The sequence below is a fragment of the Drosophila miranda genome, chromosome 4 (genome assembly GCF_003369915.1).
Source record: "Drosophila miranda strain MSH22 chromosome 4, D.miranda_PacBio2.1, whole genome shotgun sequence".
Taxonomy (NCBI): Eukaryota; Metazoa; Arthropoda; class Insecta; order Diptera; family Drosophilidae; genus Drosophila; species Drosophila miranda.
This window is the reverse complement of record NC_046677.1, coordinates 16027532-16047399: the sequence shown is the minus strand read 5'-3', so window position 1 is coordinate 16047399 and position 19868 is coordinate 16027532. Positions and strand designations below refer to the sequence as shown.

At 46.0% G+C, this 19868-nt stretch overlaps 2 protein-coding genes across 8 annotated transcripts; one reads left to right on the top strand and one right to left on the bottom strand.

Moving 5' to 3' along the window:
* Nucleotides 1-776: 776 nt before the first annotated feature.
* On the bottom strand, nt 777-9727 carry LOC108163938 (adenylyl cyclase X E-like). Of its 6 annotated transcripts, XM_033393450.1 has the most exons (13): nt 9534-9727; nt 9336-9476; nt 9120-9279; nt 8289-9063; nt 8133-8233; nt 7722-8073; nt 7206-7656; nt 6790-7151; nt 6645-6739; nt 6423-6574; nt 6229-6370; nt 5997-6172; nt 948-1493 (listed from the first exon to the last, which is right to left on the bottom strand). In XM_033393450.1, the coding sequence occupies exons 1-13, from the start codon at nt 9615-9617 to the stop codon at nt 1098-1100; spliced, it is 3387 nt and encodes a 1128-aa protein (XP_033249341.1). In that variant the 5' UTR covers nt 9618-9727; the 3' UTR covers nt 948-1097. The 6 variants fall into 6 exon arrangements, with proteins under 6 accessions (XP_017154962.2, XP_033249343.1, XP_033249341.1 ...); XM_017299473.2 differs by lacking the exons at nt 5997-6172; nt 6229-6370; nt 6423-6574; ... (7 more) ...; nt 9336-9476; nt 9534-9727 and adding exons at nt 1735-1876; nt 1930-2081; nt 2141-2235; ... (6 more) ...; nt 4820-4960; nt 5021-5124 and having other exon boundaries at nt 777-1678; XM_017299474.2 differs by lacking the exons at nt 5997-6172; nt 6229-6370; nt 6423-6574; ... (7 more) ...; nt 9336-9476; nt 9534-9727 and adding exons at nt 1735-1876; nt 1930-2081; nt 2141-2235; ... (6 more) ...; nt 4820-4960; nt 5021-5124 and having other exon boundaries at nt 1445-1670.
* Nucleotides 9728-14450: 4723 nt separating this feature from the next.
* On the top strand, nt 14451-15667 carry LOC108161476 (vesicle-associated membrane protein-associated protein B/C-like). 2 transcript variants are annotated; one of them, XM_033394172.1, is made up of 2 exons: nt 14451-14544; nt 14617-15667. In XM_033394172.1, the coding sequence occupies exon 2, from the start codon at nt 14637-14639 to the stop codon at nt 15297-15299; it is 663 nt and encodes a 220-aa protein (XP_033250063.1). In that variant the 5' UTR covers nt 14451-14544; nt 14617-14636; the 3' UTR covers nt 15300-15667. The 2 variants fall into 2 exon arrangements, with proteins under 2 accessions (XP_033250063.1, XP_017151233.2); XM_017295744.2 differs by having other exon boundaries at nt 14456-14561; nt 14619-15667.
* The last annotated feature ends 4201 nt before the right edge of the window (nt 15668-19868 follow it).

The window sequence follows — 19868 nt, the reverse complement described above, 5'->3', positions numbered from 1 at the left end:
TAGTTTTAGTCTGAGCTCGAAGATTATCCATTTAAGGTCATACCATAATCCGAAGTACAATTCTCTGCTGCTAATGACCTGTTTCAATTTTCAACATCTACGAGTATCTGTACAAATACGAGCCAGCACTCAGCCAAATTGCTAACGAGTTCGTTTGCCACATTCTTTTTAGTCATTTGTGCTCTGCTTGCCACCTGCCACCTGCCACCTGCCACCTGCCTCTACATGTGTAAATATTCAATTAGCAGGAGAATGACAAGCATCAAGCAAATAAATAATTACGACACCTCTATGGGCATCTATGTGCGAGTATATTTGAATGTGCAGACACGTGTATCAATTACAAAACGAGACAGAAATAAATAATTTTTATTTAATTTTTGCCTGTTTTCAGGGCAAATAAGTTTCACATTTGAATTGCACATGCATTTCAATTTGTTTCCACGCAGGAAGTATTTTTATTCGAAAACAGAATTCTCTTTGGACGAGCGTTTTACATGTCAAAGGACCTGGGTGTGTCCGGGTGAAGAGAATTCAATTTCACGCAAAAAGGGACGCATGGAGGGCAGGTAGAGGGTCCCGGGGCACTCGCCGAAAGTGTCTGTCCGGTTTGTCTAACCCGTATTTTTGCATTTTCGTGCCTTTTTTGATGTTTCACTGTAACGAGGACTCGTCAATTACAGCAAACAATGACAAGCATCATCACCATCAAAGGGAGACGATCAGCATTCATGTCCGTCACCGTCACCGTCATCGTCATCGTCATCATAATTTGCAAATTGCTTGTAAAAATTACTTTTAATTGTACGTGTAAAAAGGGTACCCATCAAATCGGAAAGCACTCAACCGGAGGACCCAATGCTTAGAGCTGGCGGCTCTTCCGCAACTCAAAAATGTTAAAATTTGAAACGCTTTCGGGATTGATTCAATTACAAAGCCAAGGCAAGACCAAAGGTTCCGGCTGCTTCTGCTTTTGACACTTTTAATTGGTAGGCGTAGAAAATCATTAATAATATTTGGAAGGAAAAACGCAGGTCACGCAAAGAAAACAGAAGGCAAGCCGGCTTTGCAATAACTCCCATTAAAACAGCTCCTATTTATATGTATTTTTCATCATTACTATCGTCGTCATCGACTCCAGAGAAACCAAGCATCGATTCGCTTTCCAGCGGATACTCATCCCTCTTCCGATATTGATGCCTTGGCGTTCGCTTGGCTGCGGTGGTGATAAAGTCAAAATCATCATCAATGGCCACAAAGTACGTGGGTATTGGCCCGGCGCCTTTCACGAATGTCATCCCACGATAGATGCAGGTGACGCCGAATTCACGCAACAGAATGGCTGTCTCCTCGGTCACGTGGATGTGGCCAATCAGGCCCTTGGTGTCCATGCGGGAGGCCATGTTAACGGGGTGTCCCCAGATGTCGTAGTGCGGGTGAGAGGCGCCCACAACGCCGGCCATCACCTCGCCACTGGAGATGCCGATGGTCATGTCTGGGCTGATGATGGACTTGTCATAGGATGTCCTCTCATAGACCTTGTTGATCATCCAGAGGGTGCGCATTAGGTCCAGGGCAAACGTGGTCATCACAAAGACGACCTCTTCGCCAAGATCTTCCTTTTGACTTTTCTCTGACATTCTCGAAGAGCGTCTGCGAAACATCCGGGCCTGTTCCACTAAAAGGATAGTAGACACACTTACTAATCCAATCCCCACGTTAATTACCACTAACCCTCTCCCATTAGCGAGTCTCTTCTTTCCCATTCGACGCTGACACGATCGGCAAAGCTAACGTCCAGTCCACACGCTGCCATATAAGTGCAGCCCACAATTTTGATCTTCTCCACCAAGTAATTGTCTTTGTAGTGATGCAACTGAAAGGGGCAGACATAAGGACTGGTAAATAGTAGAGCCTTTTGGTGCTTACCAATCTATCAAACTCTGTGATGATCTCGTTCAGCAGACGCAAGCCTCTGATGTTCATTTCGAAGTTCTGTAGAGTGGCAAACATAACGGAAACTATTTTATACTCTTCGTAGTAAAGCTCATGTTTTTCGAGAGATGTAAGATAGACGTTGACTGGGGAAGAGAGGGGTATCCGATGATTTTGCTCAACAGAAAGTCAACAAAAAACATACCAACATGAGCTGGAAGTATGTTATTCAGGAGAATTATTATCGAGTGGTTAGTTATTTGGGCATCTCGCTGCTTTTTTTTCAGCTCCACGCGCCAACTGAATAGCAATAAATAGCTGATGTCTAGGGTATAGACAGAGTACAGAGCTACTCACTTGAAGTTGACTTTGTTTGTGAACTCCGCGTGTCGCTCCTTTAGATACAGGGTAACAAAAGCGATGACAACGAGCAAACTATGTGCGTATTCTGCCGAAAAAAAGGGATTTGTGGTGACACTGTGATGGAAAACGAACTGGAACTGGATTAGTATAACCACCAGATAGGAAATCGTCATCAGTAGACAGACAACTATCTTCAAGACGAACGGAACACTCGTGAACGTGAAGCACATGCCAATGGTAAGGGCCATCATATTGGAGATCAACCAGGGATTAAAGCACACATTCATATCGGCCTCATAGTGATATAGTTTACTCTCGATGTACATCACTTCCAGCTCCTCGCGATCACAGCCCATCTAGAAGATAGCACTCCTTAAGGCTCAAAAGTTAGTCCCTCCGTCGACGACCCTTACCAGTATAATGCAGATCACGGAATTGTAGGCACAAATGATAAAGAGGTAGATGGAAATGCGGAGGCTGAGGCTCGCTTGGATCTTCTCACTGGTCCGAAATATCCAGCAGCTAAATTTGCCGAACCGGTGCCGATCGTACTCATTGTTGCCATATCTAAGCCAGCAAATTTTTTTGTACCAAGATATGACAAGCAAGACGGTGAGACAGGTTAAGACTATAGCATCCAGCACTATGGCCTCAAGTAGTAGGTTGCGGTTTTGAGTCAACAGCTGAATGTAGGCCAGGCTGCAACCCATGCTCCAGGCCAGCAACATGCTGTACTTGAACATTAGGTCCGGCGAGTGCAAGTACTTGCACTCTAGGTTGGAATCCCGATAGACCAGGCAGAATTTGGTGACCCCGGGCGACAGAACGTCGATAGACTGGTTTCGTCTTCTCCAGGAGAAGATTTGTCTGGGGTGTGCGGAATCTGCTTAGTGGTTGAATTGTGCTTTGTCCGAGAGAGTCGTTACTCACTTGAAACCACAGACTGGCATCATTCGAAACTCCTGACGCAACTCTTCGTTGAACATTTTAGTGTGGTATAAATCGGGTCTGGCGTATTTGTCGATGTCAGCATATGAATCAATCCTCTCTACGGAACGACTGGGGGAATGGTGAGAAGTCTGAGCAGAAATCAGAAACGTTGTGATATTGTTTTTGCCTAAAACGGGATCCTCCAAAGCTGCATCGGTGCCAGGAATTATCGTATATTCGCTGGGTTCTAGTTCCTTTAAAGTGCTGTCACTAACATGGACAAATCCCGGTGTTCCGGTGGCTTCTAAGTGATTGGCAATGGTCACGTCGGTACCTGCTCAAAGGAAGAGTATTATCTTCAAGGAATTCTGATCTGGAATGTCCCACGCACCCCATATATCGTACTGCAGCTTAGCTTCGCCGATGACTCCAGCAATCACGCTACCCGAATGGACCCCAATGCGCATATTGATGTCCACGTCGTTTTCCCTCCTGCAGAATGTTTAAATACAAAGGTCTCGATCAATAACCATAACCTACCGCACTTCCTGAATGTGGGAGATCATGGACAGACCCAGGTTCACACAGCACTTGGCGTGGTCCGGATTCGGGCGCATCAGACCGGCCACACAGTAGTAGCAGTCGCCCAAGAACTTGATTCGCTGAACCTCAAATTGGGTGGCGGCCAAATCGAACCTCACGAAGAGGTCGTGCAGCAGCCTCACGAGCGTCTCTACTCTCTGGGTCGTCGTCAGTTTCGTATAGTTGACGACATCCGCATACAAGATAGTGACCTCGGGATGGATCTGAATGGCCATGACATTCTCCATGACGCCCGGTGAGCGACTCGCGTCAAGTCCGCGTACTTTTCTGGCAAGTCTGTTTTTGATGTCGTCTTGAATGGGTTTCGCTATCTGCGGCGGGATAATGCTATGCAGAACTAACTTTTCCTGACGACGCGCATTGCGCAGCCAGATCTTCTCCATTATGTACTGATGGCGGTCCAGGAAGGACGACCGCACTACAATGTCATTCATAATGCGAAAGAACATACCCAGAAGGTTGAAGCACACGTGGTGGACAATGTACACACTGAACCTGGCATAGTCGTAGGCCATATAGTACTCCGTGGCGATGTAGATCCCGAAGTAGGTGATGTACACGACGGACACTGTGACCCCCAGCAGCAAGGCACCCGAGATAATGGGCATGGGCAAGAACATGTATATTATATAGATAATATAGGTGTCGTAGAAGGTATCCAGTGCCCAATCGTGGGTGTAGTAATGATAAGTGCCCTGAAAGATATCTGCAGGACGGGGATATCTCCTCTCTTTAGTAATGGATCTTCTAGGTGGAACCTCAGGTAACTCACCTGCAGATACAAAGGCCAATGCAGCCACTACGGAGCTCATATAAGTAATCCACGAGTGTTGCCTAGTGAAGTTCTCACAGAAATTGATGCCCAAGATAGTTAGAATAACGAATGAAGTCACTAGATATATAACCACATCGACTATTATCATGTGGATATGCTGGATAAAGAGATCAAGGAGACTATACTTCAGCTAGCACTTCCTACTCGACTTACATCGCAGGTCAACAGCAGTATGGCGCAGTGGGCGATGGTTATGAGCGCGTGCAGAAGGCAGAACACTCCAAGAAAACTGCTCCATAGTCGTGCCTGGTACAAGCGGTACTCCTCCTCCAGGTGCAGTTCCGCACATTTTACCTAGGGATGTCCATATGTATCTAAATGAGTGAACCAGGTGTGTGTATTTCAAAGGTTTACCAAAAGGTAGCTGCGCTCCAAAAGGCGCTCTTTGGTATAGTTGTACTGACACACGTCATCGGGAAAGCGCTTTTCAGACATTTTTTCTTTTTAATATTCTTTGAGTGCTTTGAAATTTTATTACAACGAACTGGTAGCCAACTATGAAGGGTATTTTTCCGATAGATGTACATAACAAAATATCATTGAACAAATTGACAAATTGACAAATTGTAGGGAATCTTTTGGAAAAGTTCTATAAATTCTCATTGACACAAATCAAAGCTATGGTACACGCTCTTTGATTTACCCGCTTCTGGATCTGCTCGTCTGTGGTGCCCAGTTTTCCAGGGTAGATCTCTGTCTCCTTTCAGGGAAAAAGTTCCTTTTGGCTAAAGAATCTCAAACTCTGTCATCAACTTCTGTTCTTCGATGGACCTTTAATCGAATCTTGGTCTAGGCTAAAAGTGAGTTCTATATGGATATCATATGTATGAGCGTTTAAATAATCTTAGTACTTTGTAGGGTAGTGATCTTGGGCTTGGGTCAACGGATTTTTGTGGTTCAAAGTTGAAGTTTCAATATAATTAATGAAAATTTGAATACAGTAAGAGGATTTTTGTTCTGCCATCTCCTAATCATCTTCGTAGGAAGAAGAGCTGTCGGTAAGTAACCCAAGTGCAGTAACCGATCGCCGTCGGTCAGATGTTTGACTCCACTGGGTCACGGGCACAAAGTGATAATCATCATCAATGGCCACAAAGTACGTGGGCATTGGCCCGGCGCCTTTCACGAATGTCATCCCACGACAGATGCAGTCGACGCCGAATTCACGCAACAAAAGGGCTGTCTCCTCGGTCACGTGAATGTGTCCGATCCGGCCGGTGGAATACATGCGAGAAGCCATGTTGACCGGACTGCCCCAGATGTCGTAGTGCGGGTGAGAGGCGCCCACAACGCCGGCCATCACCTCGCCACTGGAGATGCCGATGGTCATGTCACCGACTATCAAAGAGCGATCGTAATGCCACCTAAGATCTTCGTAGGACTTCTTAACTGTCCAGAGGGTACGCATTAGGTCCAAGGCAAACGTGGCCATCACAAAGACCACCTCTTCGTGGCTCTCGACATTTTCCTTACTGGAAGACTTGCGTGTGCGTTGGGCCTGCTCCACTAGATGGATAGCGACTATTAGTAACTGAATCTACTATTCATTCATTGCGGCTTACCCTCTTCCAAAAGGGAATCGCGCTTCGCCAGCCAGTTGTTGACGCGATCGGCATAGTTAACGTCCAATCCACAAGCTGCCATATAAGTGCAGCCCACAATCTTGATCTTCTCCACCACGTAGTACTCCTGATAGTGAATCAACTGCAATAGGAATGAATGGAATGGAACGTCTCGGACTTATAGCGGGGCTCACCAGTCTATCAAACTCCCTGATGATCTCGTTGAGGATGCGCAAGTGCCGCAGATCCATTTCAAAGTTCGTTAGCGAGGCAAACATGACGGAGACCATTTTATATTCCTCATAGTAGAGCTCGTGCTTGGCCAGGTTTCTAATGTAGACTTTGACTGTGGAAAGGGCGAGAGAAATCGATTGATGAGCAGTCAGTCAGTGAGAGCCAAGGGACCCGAGACCCACCGACATGAGCGGGAAGTATGTTGTTCAAAACAATTGTAATGGATTGGTTGGTTTCATCGGCATCCTGTTTCTTTTTCGTTAGATCAACGCTCCATCTGTATGAGATAATCGATAATCGATAGTCCATCAGAAACGATATACTCACTCGAAGCCGATTTTATTGTTAAACTCCGAATGCCGCTCCTTCAGGTACATCATGAATAGGGTTATTAAAATCCTCATACCATGCGCAATTTCCGAGGGAAACCATGGGTTAATGGTGGCACTGTGATGGAAAACGAAATCAAACTGGAAAAATACAATCACCATATAGGCGATCGTGAAGCACAGAGTGATGACCGTCTTGACCATGAACGGTATGCGGGCGAATGCGAAGCTGACGCCAATGATCAGGGCCACCATATTTGTGACCACCCAGGGATGGAAGCACATGTTCAGATCCATCTCGTAGTGATACAGTTTGCTCTCAATGTCGTTCATCTGGAACTCCTCCCAATTGCAGTTAACCTACGAGTCCGTAACGAAGTGAAAATGTGGCTCTCTAGTGAGCAAAGCACTCACCATTATGAGAACGATGATGGCGAAGTACGATGCCAAGACCAAGACGTAGATACAAATCCGCACCGTCAGGTGACGTACGATCTTATCATGGAGGCGGAATATCCTGCAGTTCGACTGGTTAAACAGGATCTTATCGCTGCGACCGTACATCCACCAGCAAATCTTCTTGTACCAGGCTATCAGAAGCAGCGTAGTGAGGCTGAAGAACGCAAAAAAGCATATCACAATGCATATATCGCAAGGATCGAGGCTCTCGATCAACTGAATGTAGACCAGGCTACAGCCAATGCACCAGGCCAGCAGAATGCTGTACTTAAACATGTAGTCCGACTGCATCAAGTACTTCCACTCCAAATGGGGATCGTTAAAATGGAGACAGATCTTATGGATGGAGGGATCCGTAGTCGCCTGAGTCTTACGTCCAAAGCAGGCTGACCAAGACTTGAACAGTCTGTGGAGTTGGGAGCCGTGATGGCAGTATTCGATACATCAAAGTCCTCTGTGGGATCTACTTACTCAACGCCACTGACCGGCATATTTTTAAACTCTTCACGCAGCTCATCGTTAATCGAATTGTCGGTGCCAATATGCGTGTGAAATTCCGGTCTCTCGCTGATGTCCAGTGCCGACACGGACAAGGACCCCCAACTGTCCAATCGGTAAGTGTCGGGATCCATATTTACATCACCGGTCAGCAAGTAGGTTCTGATGTTTTTTTCCCGCAGAAAGGGCTCGGCCAGAGCGCTCTCCGTGCCGGGATATATGGTGTACAGATCAGCATCCAATTGCGACAAAGTCCTGCCACTGATGTGGACAAAGCCTGGCGCACCGGTGGACTCGAGAAGATTGGCAATGGTCACGTCGGTTCCTGCACAAAGGAAGAGTATTATCTTCAAGGAATGCTGATCCTAGGAATGTCCCACGCACCCCATATATCGAACTGCAGCTTAGCCTCGCCGATGACTCCGGCAATCACGCTACCCGTATGGATTCCAATGCGCATATCGATGTCCACCTCGTTTTGAATCCTGCAAGATGTTTAAAAACAGGAGCCTCGATCAATAGCACCGTAATAGCACCTACCGCACTTCCTGAATGTGGGAGATCATGGACAGACCCAGGTTCACACAGCACTTGGCGTGGTCCGGATTCGGGCGCATCAGACCGGCCACACAGTAGTAGCAGTCGCCCAAGAACTTGATTCGTTGAACATCAAATTGGGTGGCGGCCATATCGAACCTTCCGTAGAGGTCGTGCAGCAGCCTCACCAACTTCTCCACGTTCACAGTGGTCGTCAGATGCGTATAGTTGACCACGTCCGCGTACAAGACACTGACCTCGGGATGGATCTGAATGGCCATGATCTGCTCCATGACGCGCGTCGGGCGCACCGCCTCGCCCTTTCTGGCCAGTCGGGACTTGATGTCCTCTTGAATGGGCTTCGCTATCTGCGGCGGTATAATGCTGTCCAGCAGCATCTTCTCCTGGATTTGGGCGTTGCGCAGCCAGATCTTCTCCATTATGTACTGGTGGCGATTCAGGAAGGAGGAGCGCACTACAATCTCGTTTATGATGCGAAAGAAGACCCCCAGAAGGTTGAAGCAAAAGTAGTGTATGACATCCACACTTATCTGGTTGTACGCACCCGCTTCTCCCATACTGAAGTAATGGAATCGCGTGGCGACGACCTTCATGAAGTACGTGATGAACAGCACGGACACCGCCGATCCCAGCAGCACGGCGCTCAGCAGCGAGGGTATGGGCAGGAACATGTAGATTATCAGGATCGTATAAGTGTCGTAGGAGCTGGCCAACATCCAGTCGTTTTTGTAGTATTGATAGGTGCCCTGAAAGATATCTGCAGGCAGGCGGGGCATGAATAAACCTATCCTTTGCATTATCCAAAAAGCCTACCCGCAAATACTAGAATCAGGGCGGATAGCACTGAAGTAATCGACAGAATCCAGGGGTTACTGGACACATACTCCTCGTTGAAGTTGACGCTGAGTATGCTCAGAATGAGGACAGTGGCTATCACATAAACGGCTACATCGAAAATGATTAGACCGTTATGCTGCACAGCAGCTTGGTTAGACCCCTGAACACTCAATCGAGCCGCATGCTACTCACAGCGCAGAACACTAGTATCATTGTACAGTGAAACAGGGTGGCTAGCATGTGCAGTATGTAGAAAACCCTCAGGTAACTGATCCGCTGACGTCTCTGATACAGCAGGTACTCGTTTTCCAGGCCCAGCTCGGTGCACTTGACCTGCGTCAAGTGGTGCAGCGATCGAGTAGTTGGCAAGGCGTTTAGGGTACCACTTACCTTCAGATAGTCGGGCTCCCAGCGGCGCTCCTTGGCATAATTGAGGGGACATTGTTTGACGGAAGTTCTTCTGCTTGTTGGCATTTTTGTATTTATTTGTTGTGTGTGTTTCTGTGGGATTGGGGAGTATTGTGTGTGTTGTTGCCTCTGCTAAATGATGTATGCGTCTGTACGTGAAACACTCATAGTCAGGCCTACTTTCAGTAGCAAGGAAGGAAGTCGTGCGACTAGGTCTGGGTACATAGCAGGCCATAGGAGCCGACTTGTTCGCTTTTTATTGACTTAAATCTGACTAATGCCAGGCAAAGTCCAGTGCAATTCCAAGAATACCCCCAGCCAGAGTCAATGTTGGTCGAAAAATCACTTGACCCTTGGCCTGCTGCAGTTTGTAGACCGTCCTGGGCCCCGCCCTGGCTTCCGCTGTGTTGTGTTTTGTGGTTTTATTGGTTTGCGTTTGAACATTCCATTTGCAAAATGATTGGAATTTATGCTTACAGATTAGATGGCGTCGCATCCTTCGTCCCCTTTTCTGTGTGCGTATGTGTGTGTGTGTGTGCGTGCACTTTCACTGAGGCTTCACTGCGGCTTCACTGCCACTTTCACCCATTCAGCCTTGTCCGAGTGCGGTTGTTGCTCTTTCCGCCAGACGAATGCAACCCCAAGCCCAGGCAGGAGCCGCCCCATGTGTCCTGTTTATTTCCCACACCCATCGCCACCTTTTGTGCCGTATCCTGGCATTGCCCTGGCCTGGTCTTGGTCTTGGGTTTGGCAAAATCGCTGCGGCAACTTTGATGTCTGAAAAATGTTGCATTTCGGATTCGATATTTGGGGTCTGGGCCCCTTGTCTGGTCGTCTCTGGTCAAATGTTGCGTGCCAGGCAACCGCTTTGAGCCGGGCCCGGGAAGCCAGGGTCCTTCGGTGCCCCCATCTCCATCTCCCTGTCGATGTCCGTGTCCGGATCTGATGATTTGCAATGGCATTGCATGAGGTGGCCCATAATGAAATGCTGAAATGCACAAAAACTGAAGGCTGAAGCTCTGGAAATACCGAAAGCCTTCGCGCTGGCCCTGTCAAAGCCGTCACCAATATACGCCCAGCTGGGCAAATTAAATAATAGCCGCGAGTGCATAAAAAACGAAACGAAACAAAACGAAACCAGTATGAACTTTATTTCACTTAAAGCCAAAAGCAACACCAGCCAGGACCAGGACCAGGACCAGGACCAGGACGTAACTGTAGCCATTGTCGTGGCAAGGATTTCTCCCATCGCACACCACACCACACCCCGCGAGCAAACAAACATGTGCGCACACACACACACGCACACACACGAGTGCTATGACTATAGTTTATGCGGAGGATCGATTCGTGAACAAGAAAAATTCATACATACCTCTGGCATATGTTTCTTTCCATGGTACTGCCCCATTGATTAGTATTTTGTGCAGCTCCCCATAAACATTAATTTACACACACACATATAGTGGCAAAAAAGTTCTGCATCTGTGTCTGTGTCTGTGACTCGCTCTCGCATAAGGTTACATATTTTTTAAGCCAATTTTACAGGCCACTGCCTAACAAGGACATTAATTGGTAGCTGCTGCTTCAGCTAGCCAGGCTCTGACGCCGGCTCTGGCGCTGTCGCTGGCTCTGGCTTTGGCTTTGGCTCACTCGCCCCAGTCCCCCCGTCCGCGACATGGCCAAAAGAGTAGTTAACTGTATGCGTTTCATTTCGTTTCACTTTGCTTTGCCACATATATATGTAGGAATCCCGTTTCAGACTCCAGCAGAGGGTATTACGATGCAGCCCAGAAACGGAAATGGATGCCTTTCTGATCTTTAAAAGTATATATTTATATATATTCCGGTTTGGCACACATGATCTGCTTTGGATTTATATTTAAATGTTCGCCTTTTTGGAGGAAACTTTGCCAAGATCCTGGCTTTGTTGCTGGAAGTCTATAAGTGGACTTTTATAGAAGAAATATTGCTGTTTGGATTGTATTATTCGTGACGTTGACTTTATCTTTCAAGTGGCAATGCCATTACTCGCGGCTCCCAGGCAAAACGCAGCCCTAAAACGCAGCGCGCGTCATGCGGCAGAGCCCCTCGGTCGAGAGGAAGGCTGCGTTTTGCCTGGGATCCGCTCGTATACCTTTTACATTCACTAAACAGCTCTCGAGAACTATTATATACAAATCCTTCAGTGATTTATCATCAGTGATTGTCTGTCATCTCACATCATTCTACAGAACTCCGCACAAAGATTATTCGAATCGGCGTAGGGCTTTTAATAGAAACCAACGTCTGTGTTCCAATCGAAAAACTATCTGCCAGGGTATCTAGCGTTTCGTCCCCTGAAGCTGGATTACCTCTCTCTCTCTCTTTTTTTTTTGGTTTTCTTTTTTAAGAATTTTTTGCTTGGCTCCCTTTTTCATGGTTTTTATTCACTTCAATATTTACTTAACCCTTTTTTGTATGCCACGTCGACTTCTCGGCCGCTGTTTAGCTCTGCAGCGAGCAGCGAGCAGCGAAGGCGAACCTTCAAGCCTTTGGCAACACGGCAATGGCGAGCGACTATTCCATGTTGTTTTTGCTCTTATGATTAAACATGCCTTTCGCTTTTGTTTAAGCCCGGCCAACTCTTGCCTTAAATATTGCATGAGAGGGAAAGGGAGAGGGAGAGGGAGACTGAGGTCGGACCAAGTCGAGTTGTGGGTAAAGTCTGTAAGTCTGTACTGTACCTTGTGACCAGTTAATTAGCTGGGACTGCTGACTTTTGCCGCTTGACGACGTATTTCGTTTAAGGTTCAAGTGTTTCCAGCCAAGTTCGAAGTTCCAAGTTGAGCCAAGTCCTTGCCGCCACGGCAGTGGCTGCCTTTCGCTACCCTCCATCGCCATCCCGAGGACTGGCATGTAAAAGTGCGATTATAGTCGCATAATTATCACGCTGACATGCCCACACACAGAGGATCGAGAGAAAGAGTGCTTGGGGGCGGTAGTGGAGCGCACACAGACGCTGGCAGGAGGTGCAGGCAGGAGGCAAAGGCTGGAGGTGCGAGGTGGAGGCAAACCCATACAGAGAAAATGCCAAAATGTAATTACCTGGCAAACAAACCGCAATTTCTCGGTACACACTCACCTGTTCACAGACGCACTAGTATATACACACACACACACACACACACACACACATACACCCATGAAAACTAAGTGAAAGTGGACACGCAACAAGCAAAACACATGGAACTCTTCTGGCGTCTGGGCCAGGTAAACTTATAGCCAGAGATGACATCGTGAGGGCATGGAACCTCAAATGCGAGTACATCATGGGAGGACATAATTTTTGCGTTGGAATAAGAGCTAACCATTTTCAATACCTTTAGGGGAACCTTTAGGAGTAACGCTTATGGCATTCCAACAATTTCAAAGCCATTTGTTGGCAAAAGTTTTTCATCTAAAAATACCCTGCCCATCAATGAAGGTAACCTGCCTTTTTTTATTGAAATTTTGTACATTACTCACAAATTGTTTAACCTGGGATGATTATAATCCTAATAAAATAAAATAATTATTTTAGGGATTTTTTTCTCAAACGATAAATTTGTTTTCTAGAATAAAAATTATCACAGAAAAAATAGGAATTTTTTTCTTTAACGATAAATTGGTATTTAAGATTATAAATTAATTTTTTGGAATACAAATTATCACTGAAAAAATATTTTTTTAAACGGTAAATATAATAATAATAATAATAATATTATAATTATAATTTAAATAATACAAATTATCACAGAAAAAATAGGAATTTTTTTTAACGATAAATTTGTTTTTAAGAATACAAATTGACACAGAAAAAATAGAATTTTTTTTTAAACAATAAATTTGTAATTTTTAAGAAAAATGTTTGCAGAAAAAATACAATTATGTTGTGAACTGTTACTTTTGATGCAAATCGATTTATTACTTCGTAATACGTCATTAATATCGAAAAAATTTCCAGGTAATATTTTTAGTAGTAGTAGTAAAAATTCTAACAAAACTATCGTATGACCCAGATTTATTGGCATAAAATAATGTCATCGCTTTTCCGTATTTCCCGAGCACTCATCCCCAGTCGTTCCCATCACTAAACTGTAAAGGCCATCTGCTTCACCTGGAAAACTTTTGGGGGGTCTGTCATTGAAGGGGGCTTGCGTGTTTGCCCTGCCATTGCCCGGGTCCGGGTCCGGGTCTGGGTCCGAGTTTGGGTTCGGGTCTGGTTCTGGGTTTTGAGGTTGGGTTTGGGTCGGGTCGGGGGGCACTTTGAAGGCGATATCGTTAATGTTGCCGTTGATTGTGTCCAAATGGGCCAACACTCAGCAGCCATTCGCAGCAGGAAAACTGTTTGGCGAGGGACTTCAGTTACTTCGTTTCGTGTTGGAATCCCCCCCCCCCCACACACACACACACCCTGCTAGGGCTGCCTGTAAATTTCGTAATTTATTTGGCAATTGGCGAACCGTTTGGCGCGTTCAATGCAACGCTTAAAGCATATTTTTAAATATAAACAACACTAACAGCATAATTCCCCAGCCATAAACCGAAGCAACAAATACAGCCCTGCTGGAGCCCCAACAAAAGTGGTGGATGGGGGGGAAAGAACAACAGCAGCTGCTGGCCAAAAGTGACAACAGCAGGCAGACTGGCCAAGACCAGGCACAGGTGCGAGTGGCGAGAGGCGAGTGGCGAGAGGCGAGTGGCGAGTGGCGAGAGCCGAGAGGAGGCAGCATGCTAATTTTCGGGTGTGATAATGATGTGATAATGCCTGAAGTGCCTTATGTCCCAAAATGAATGCAAATACTTTCGAATCGGTCTAGGAACTATCTAACTTTCTATATATCAGCTGGTACTACATCCATTCGTTTGCCAGAATCAATCATTCTTTGCATAAGTAATCATTAGAAAATACTTCAATATTTGTGAGAAAAGAATAAAAAATTCACATTCAAATTTTTCTTACAATTTGTAAAGCTCGTTTGGTTTGTGGTTTGTAAAATTAGCGTGAATAATATTTTATATATTTATAAATAATATTCCTTTCAGGCCATACAAACAGCAGCCATGAGCAAACCAATCGACGAGTCTCCGCTGACCATTGATCCGGAGCATGAGTTGTTTTTTGCGGGTCCCTTCAATCAGCCCATTGTCACAATTTTGACCCTACGCAATAACTCGGATGTGCCACTGGCTTTCAAGATCAAGACAACCACACCAAAGCGCTACTTTGTACGTCCAAGCATTGGCCTGATTCCGCCTTCTCGGGCGATCCACGTGGGGATCTGCCTGGAGCCCTTCAACTGGGATCAGCAGCAGACGAACGACACTTTCCTAGTGCGAAGCTGCCTCGCACCGACCAATGCCGATCTCACCGATTTGAATGGCTTGTGGAAGGAGCTGGAGCTGGAGCCGCAGCAGCTATGGGATGCCAAGCTGAAGTGCGTATTCGAGAAGTCCAGGTGCATTTCCGTAGGCGGTGCCGACACCATTGTCCGTCCCGCCATCGCCGAGACGAAGGTGGCGCTGTTGGAGACCCACATGGAACTACAAAAAGAGAATCTGCACTATAAGGCTCTACTCGAAAACTACCGCAACTCATTGATCCTCAACACATGGGACGAGGACTATGTCCCAGAGCCGGCTGAGAGACAGAGGCCGTTCTTGTATATTGTAATTTTCTTTGTTTCGCTCATAATGGGTTTCATTTTGAGCATATACTGGCTCTGAATAGGACTGCAGAAGAGAGCAGGAGCAGCGGCACCATCAAAACGCCACAGAAAGATACAAAAACCAGGAGATGGGCAGCAGCAGGGGACCTCTAGCCCTCTAGAAAGTAGAAAGCTTCGTCTTAAAAGTATCCAAAAAAACACTACAACAACAAGTTTAATCCAAAAAGTGCCGTGCTCAGATTTTCCATGTTCCAGATGTTCCAAGTAACAACAAAAGCAAAACCAAAACTTGGATAAATGTAATTGTTAAAGAAAAAACTAGGAAAAATATTAACTAAGGAAACCACAAGCAAAATTTTTGACAAAAAGTCCGAAAAAACGCTGTAAAAAATCATATAAATAATAAAAGAATGTCACGAAAAAAAATATCATGGTAACTCTCATTAAAGGTCTCTTAGCCCGCAATTAGCCCAAAAAAAAAAAAGAATTTAAATATTCCGAAAGCGAACAGACATTTAGGGCACATCCTAAAGGGTATACCAGAGGAGTACGGACTACTGTTCCTCTCCGCCATTAACCTCCTTCGGTTGGGTTTTTCGCGAATTTCCATGCAGCCTATTTGGAGTGGCTCGTTGGTTTTATTGGCCCGGTCCCGGCCGGACCCCAGCCCGGCACGGCCCCGGCTATTTATGTAGTCGCCGAATCGGCTGAAAGCCTGAACTGAAACTGAACTGCAACAGGGCCAGCGACTGGACGGTGATGGGGTTGAGGATGGGGATGGGGATGGAGCCTGATGGCGGGCAGCTTCATTTGGTTAACACAATTGTGCGGTGCATGGTCAATGCCGTTGACGTTTATGATGTGTTGTTGGTCTAGGACATGGCTCTGGCTCGTCCTTTTTTGCATGGATCCTGCTCCTGCACCTCCACCTCGTCCCTCCCCCCTTGTTCTACTTGCGTGTGCCATCATTAAGTGTTGAAAATTTCATCAAACACTTCAAAGCGGACCACGTGCCGGGGCCCAACCCCCCAACCACCGACTCCTGCTCGTTTCAGTTTATGATTCTATTATTTTCACAGCAAATAAAAGAGAAAACTGCGTATCATGGCCAAGTGCTAAATGGGCGCAAGGGAAAATTGCAAAAATTTTCGGTGCCTGGCTTTTGGTTGATTTTTTTTTTTTTTTTTCCACCTCCCTTCCAGCTAAATTTAAACATATAGAAGTTGCTGCCGGGGGGTGCGTGGGTTGGGGGGCGTGGCAGCTGAGCACGTAAAAAGCGTTGAACCGAAACGTTGTGGGCAACAGCTGCGGAAAACTCTCTCTGTGTGTGTGTGTATGTGTGTGCGTAAGGAAAAGCGAAATTTTCACAGCGCACACGGAAACTTTGCGCCATGAATCAAAGTTTAGTGTAGCATACTTTTTAGGTGCGATTTATATATATCAAAATAAAATAAATGAAGGGCGAACGAGGGAGCCATTCGATAGGATGCGATGCGTTGCGATGCGGAGTAAAAGGCCAAAAGACAAAAGCATTCTAGCCAAAAGGAGGAGTGGGAGAGGGAGAGCTGGAGAGCTGGAGAGGGGTGTTTCTGTTAAATTCAAATTCTCTGTTTTATTTCAACGCGCAAGGAAATGCAAAAAAAATTTACACTTGGTTAGCTGATTGATGAATGCATAAATGAAGCGTACACATCCGCTCGGTTCCAATGAATGGTCGTGGGTAAAAGGCATCGTCTTGATTTTGGTTGATGTGAAGCTTCAAGCAATTTGCCAAAAGTCGAAGGGAGATCCCAAACAGGTAGCAAGACACTGCCAGAAAAAGGGAAGCGGAAAGCATTTCCTTAGCCCCCCTTGGAGTCCTCCATTTCTCTCAGTGCGTGGCATCATGTGTGATGTGTGTCGGCATTCCCCAATTCCACTGACGTCACAGGCGATTGCTCCACTGATTGTTATGCAGAAAATATGCAAATGTGATTTTTAACTTAAAACGTTGCCAGCAATTTGATTTGATTTTCATTTTCCCCCACACAGAGCCCATGTCTCGGGCTCTTTGGCAGCGATTTAACAAATTAGTGTAATTTATTTTGACAATGATTTGGGCAACCGGCTAATGCCTCGTATGCGTATGAGTAATGCCAGAGCTTTGACCTTGCCTGCGCTTTAATTAGATAAGCAAAAAGGGGGGCGAACGGCACACAATTTGGTAAGCGAGTCATGAACATAAAGCCAAATTTATTGCCACTGAGATTTCGTTTCGGAATCAAACCCAAGCGACAGCGACAGCGACAGCGACACGGTCCATTCAAATGCTGAGTAATCTGTGCAGGACCACGTCCTGCAGGACCAGACAACGAAATATGCCAAAAATGAGCTGAAATTACTTTTAATATGCATGAACTATGGAGCCCCCCCTGACAGTCAAAGATAAGTGAAATGCATGGCGTACTTCGTACAAGGCCGCCCACAGCCCAACAACCAGTTAGATAGATACATATGTATCTAGAGACTCGAAAGGGGGGAGGCCGTAGCTAGAGATAGAGCTCGTTAGGCGCCAGACGACAACATAATTTCGTAATTAATTTGCCAAAACACGAATGTAATTTAATAAAATTGCGCATACGACGCGTTGCCAGAATAGAGGCAGAGGCAGAAAAGGGATAAGGGTCCACCATTGTCGTGTGCCAAGGCCAACGGCAAGATGGAAACATTTAGGTAATTTATGCAAGGCCTCTCTGACAATTTTGCGGCTCCTTGGGGCGTCGGTCTCGTGGGTGGATGCCAAGCAACGGCGATTATTTATGATCTATTTTTGAGAAAAGCACTAATTATGCTCCACAACATTTGATCAGTCCTCTTGGCAACTGGCAACTGGCAACAGGCGTTTCAATTACATCACGCAAATAAATCAACGGCGACAAAATGCTTCTGACTTGTGGCTTGGAAAATCCTTTTCCCCGAATTCCAGTCTGTTTTCTTACAAGTCTTAATCAGGCTGGTGCTGGCTGGAGGAGGACTCCATCTTTTTTCCGCCTGGTGTGTAATTAAATAATTAAATATTTCAATTAATTGTCGATGGGTTTTACTGGGTAAATGCTTTTTGGACGGAATTTAATGAAAAATTTTAAGGAAAATAAATATACATGGAAGGGAATTTAATTGTTTTAAGGCATTTATAAATCAGTTGGATTTTGCGCTTCTTTTCTCATACCTAACCTCACTTTAGCAGCTGTTTTCCTTAAAGATTCTTCCCCTCAAACAAAAACAGACTTCAAACCCCGTGAGACCCTTTTTCCTGGCCAATTATCTTTGAATAATTGCTTGAAACAATTTGCTGTGTGGATTTTTCATCATCTTTCATCGGGTTTCTAATTCAATTTTCGGCTTTCAAGCTTTTGTATGCAGAACCCGTGCGTACATCAGATTTGCCAGGCCATCGTGTTCTATCTTGCCAGAAAACTATCCATCTGCAATGCGAGATCTGTGCGGAGTTTGATGGCTTACTGCCACGACTTGAGTTGCGATTTGGCTTCGGCCAGGACCCCCGGCCAAGGACCCGTCACGTAGACCCGCCGGCAGTTAAATCAATTGCCGCAATTTGATAATATTTCACCAGGGAATGATTATGAGTGGCCTGGGAGGTACCGGGTGGAGTCGGGATTTATGGAGGGGCCGCCACGCCACCACCCGAAAGCGTTTTGCTGTTTTGTTGACATTTCCGTTGCCGCCGTTTGCCACTTCCGCTGGAAGTTTGTTTTTCCTCGGCCAACCACACCACACGCCTTTCATTGCCCACCCTCCGCCCCCTCCAAGGATCCGTCCGTATGGCTTGGGGTTGTCTTGTCCTTGGGCTGGGGATTCACGTAAAAAGGATTTCGGGGCAAACGCATTTCGCATGCCTAAATGGCTAAAGACGTCGCATAAACATGACATGCCACGCCCCCCGCCCAAGAAGCCTCCCTCTGTCTTTGAATCACATTCCAGCCGCAACAAAAAACCGCGAAGGAAAGCAAAAAGGCAGGAACGAAGCTCCAGATACCCTGGCAAAGACATCGCATACCAAAGTGGGTTAAAATTGGGTTTGCGTTGGGCCGTCCATTAGGTCCATCATACCCTCTATAAGGGGTGCAAGCAGGAAAAGGAAGGCAGAATTTTTATATATTTTCTTTTATTTTTTTTTTTCGGTTCTTCGCCAGTTTTCCTTGCCTTTTTGCCTCGCTTGAGGTTGTGTGCGCATTTGGCGGTTTTTATGAAAAATTACCATGTTTTCTTCGCACTCATTCCCCTGCCCACTGGCCGGGTACACGCCCCCAATCTGACGCCTTCAGTGGGCCCCAGCACTTGCCACGACATATATATAACTTTCTTTTTTCTTTCCTGTTTGACTTTTTTGCGTCAGGCACTTGAGACGGCCGTAACGGGGTAGCGGTCGGTGGGGGGCTGTCAAGGCTGTTTTGTGGGTGGGCTGCCTGCCAACATACTTCCTCTAATGATGCCACTTATGTCGTGACGAAATTATTTTTATATACATTTTTTTTCCCCCGCTTTGATACCCTGGAAATGCAGGCAGGGCATATAGGAAAGTTTATGGTTTTGGAGACCAATTCCTTGGTCGTCTTAGAGTTTAGCC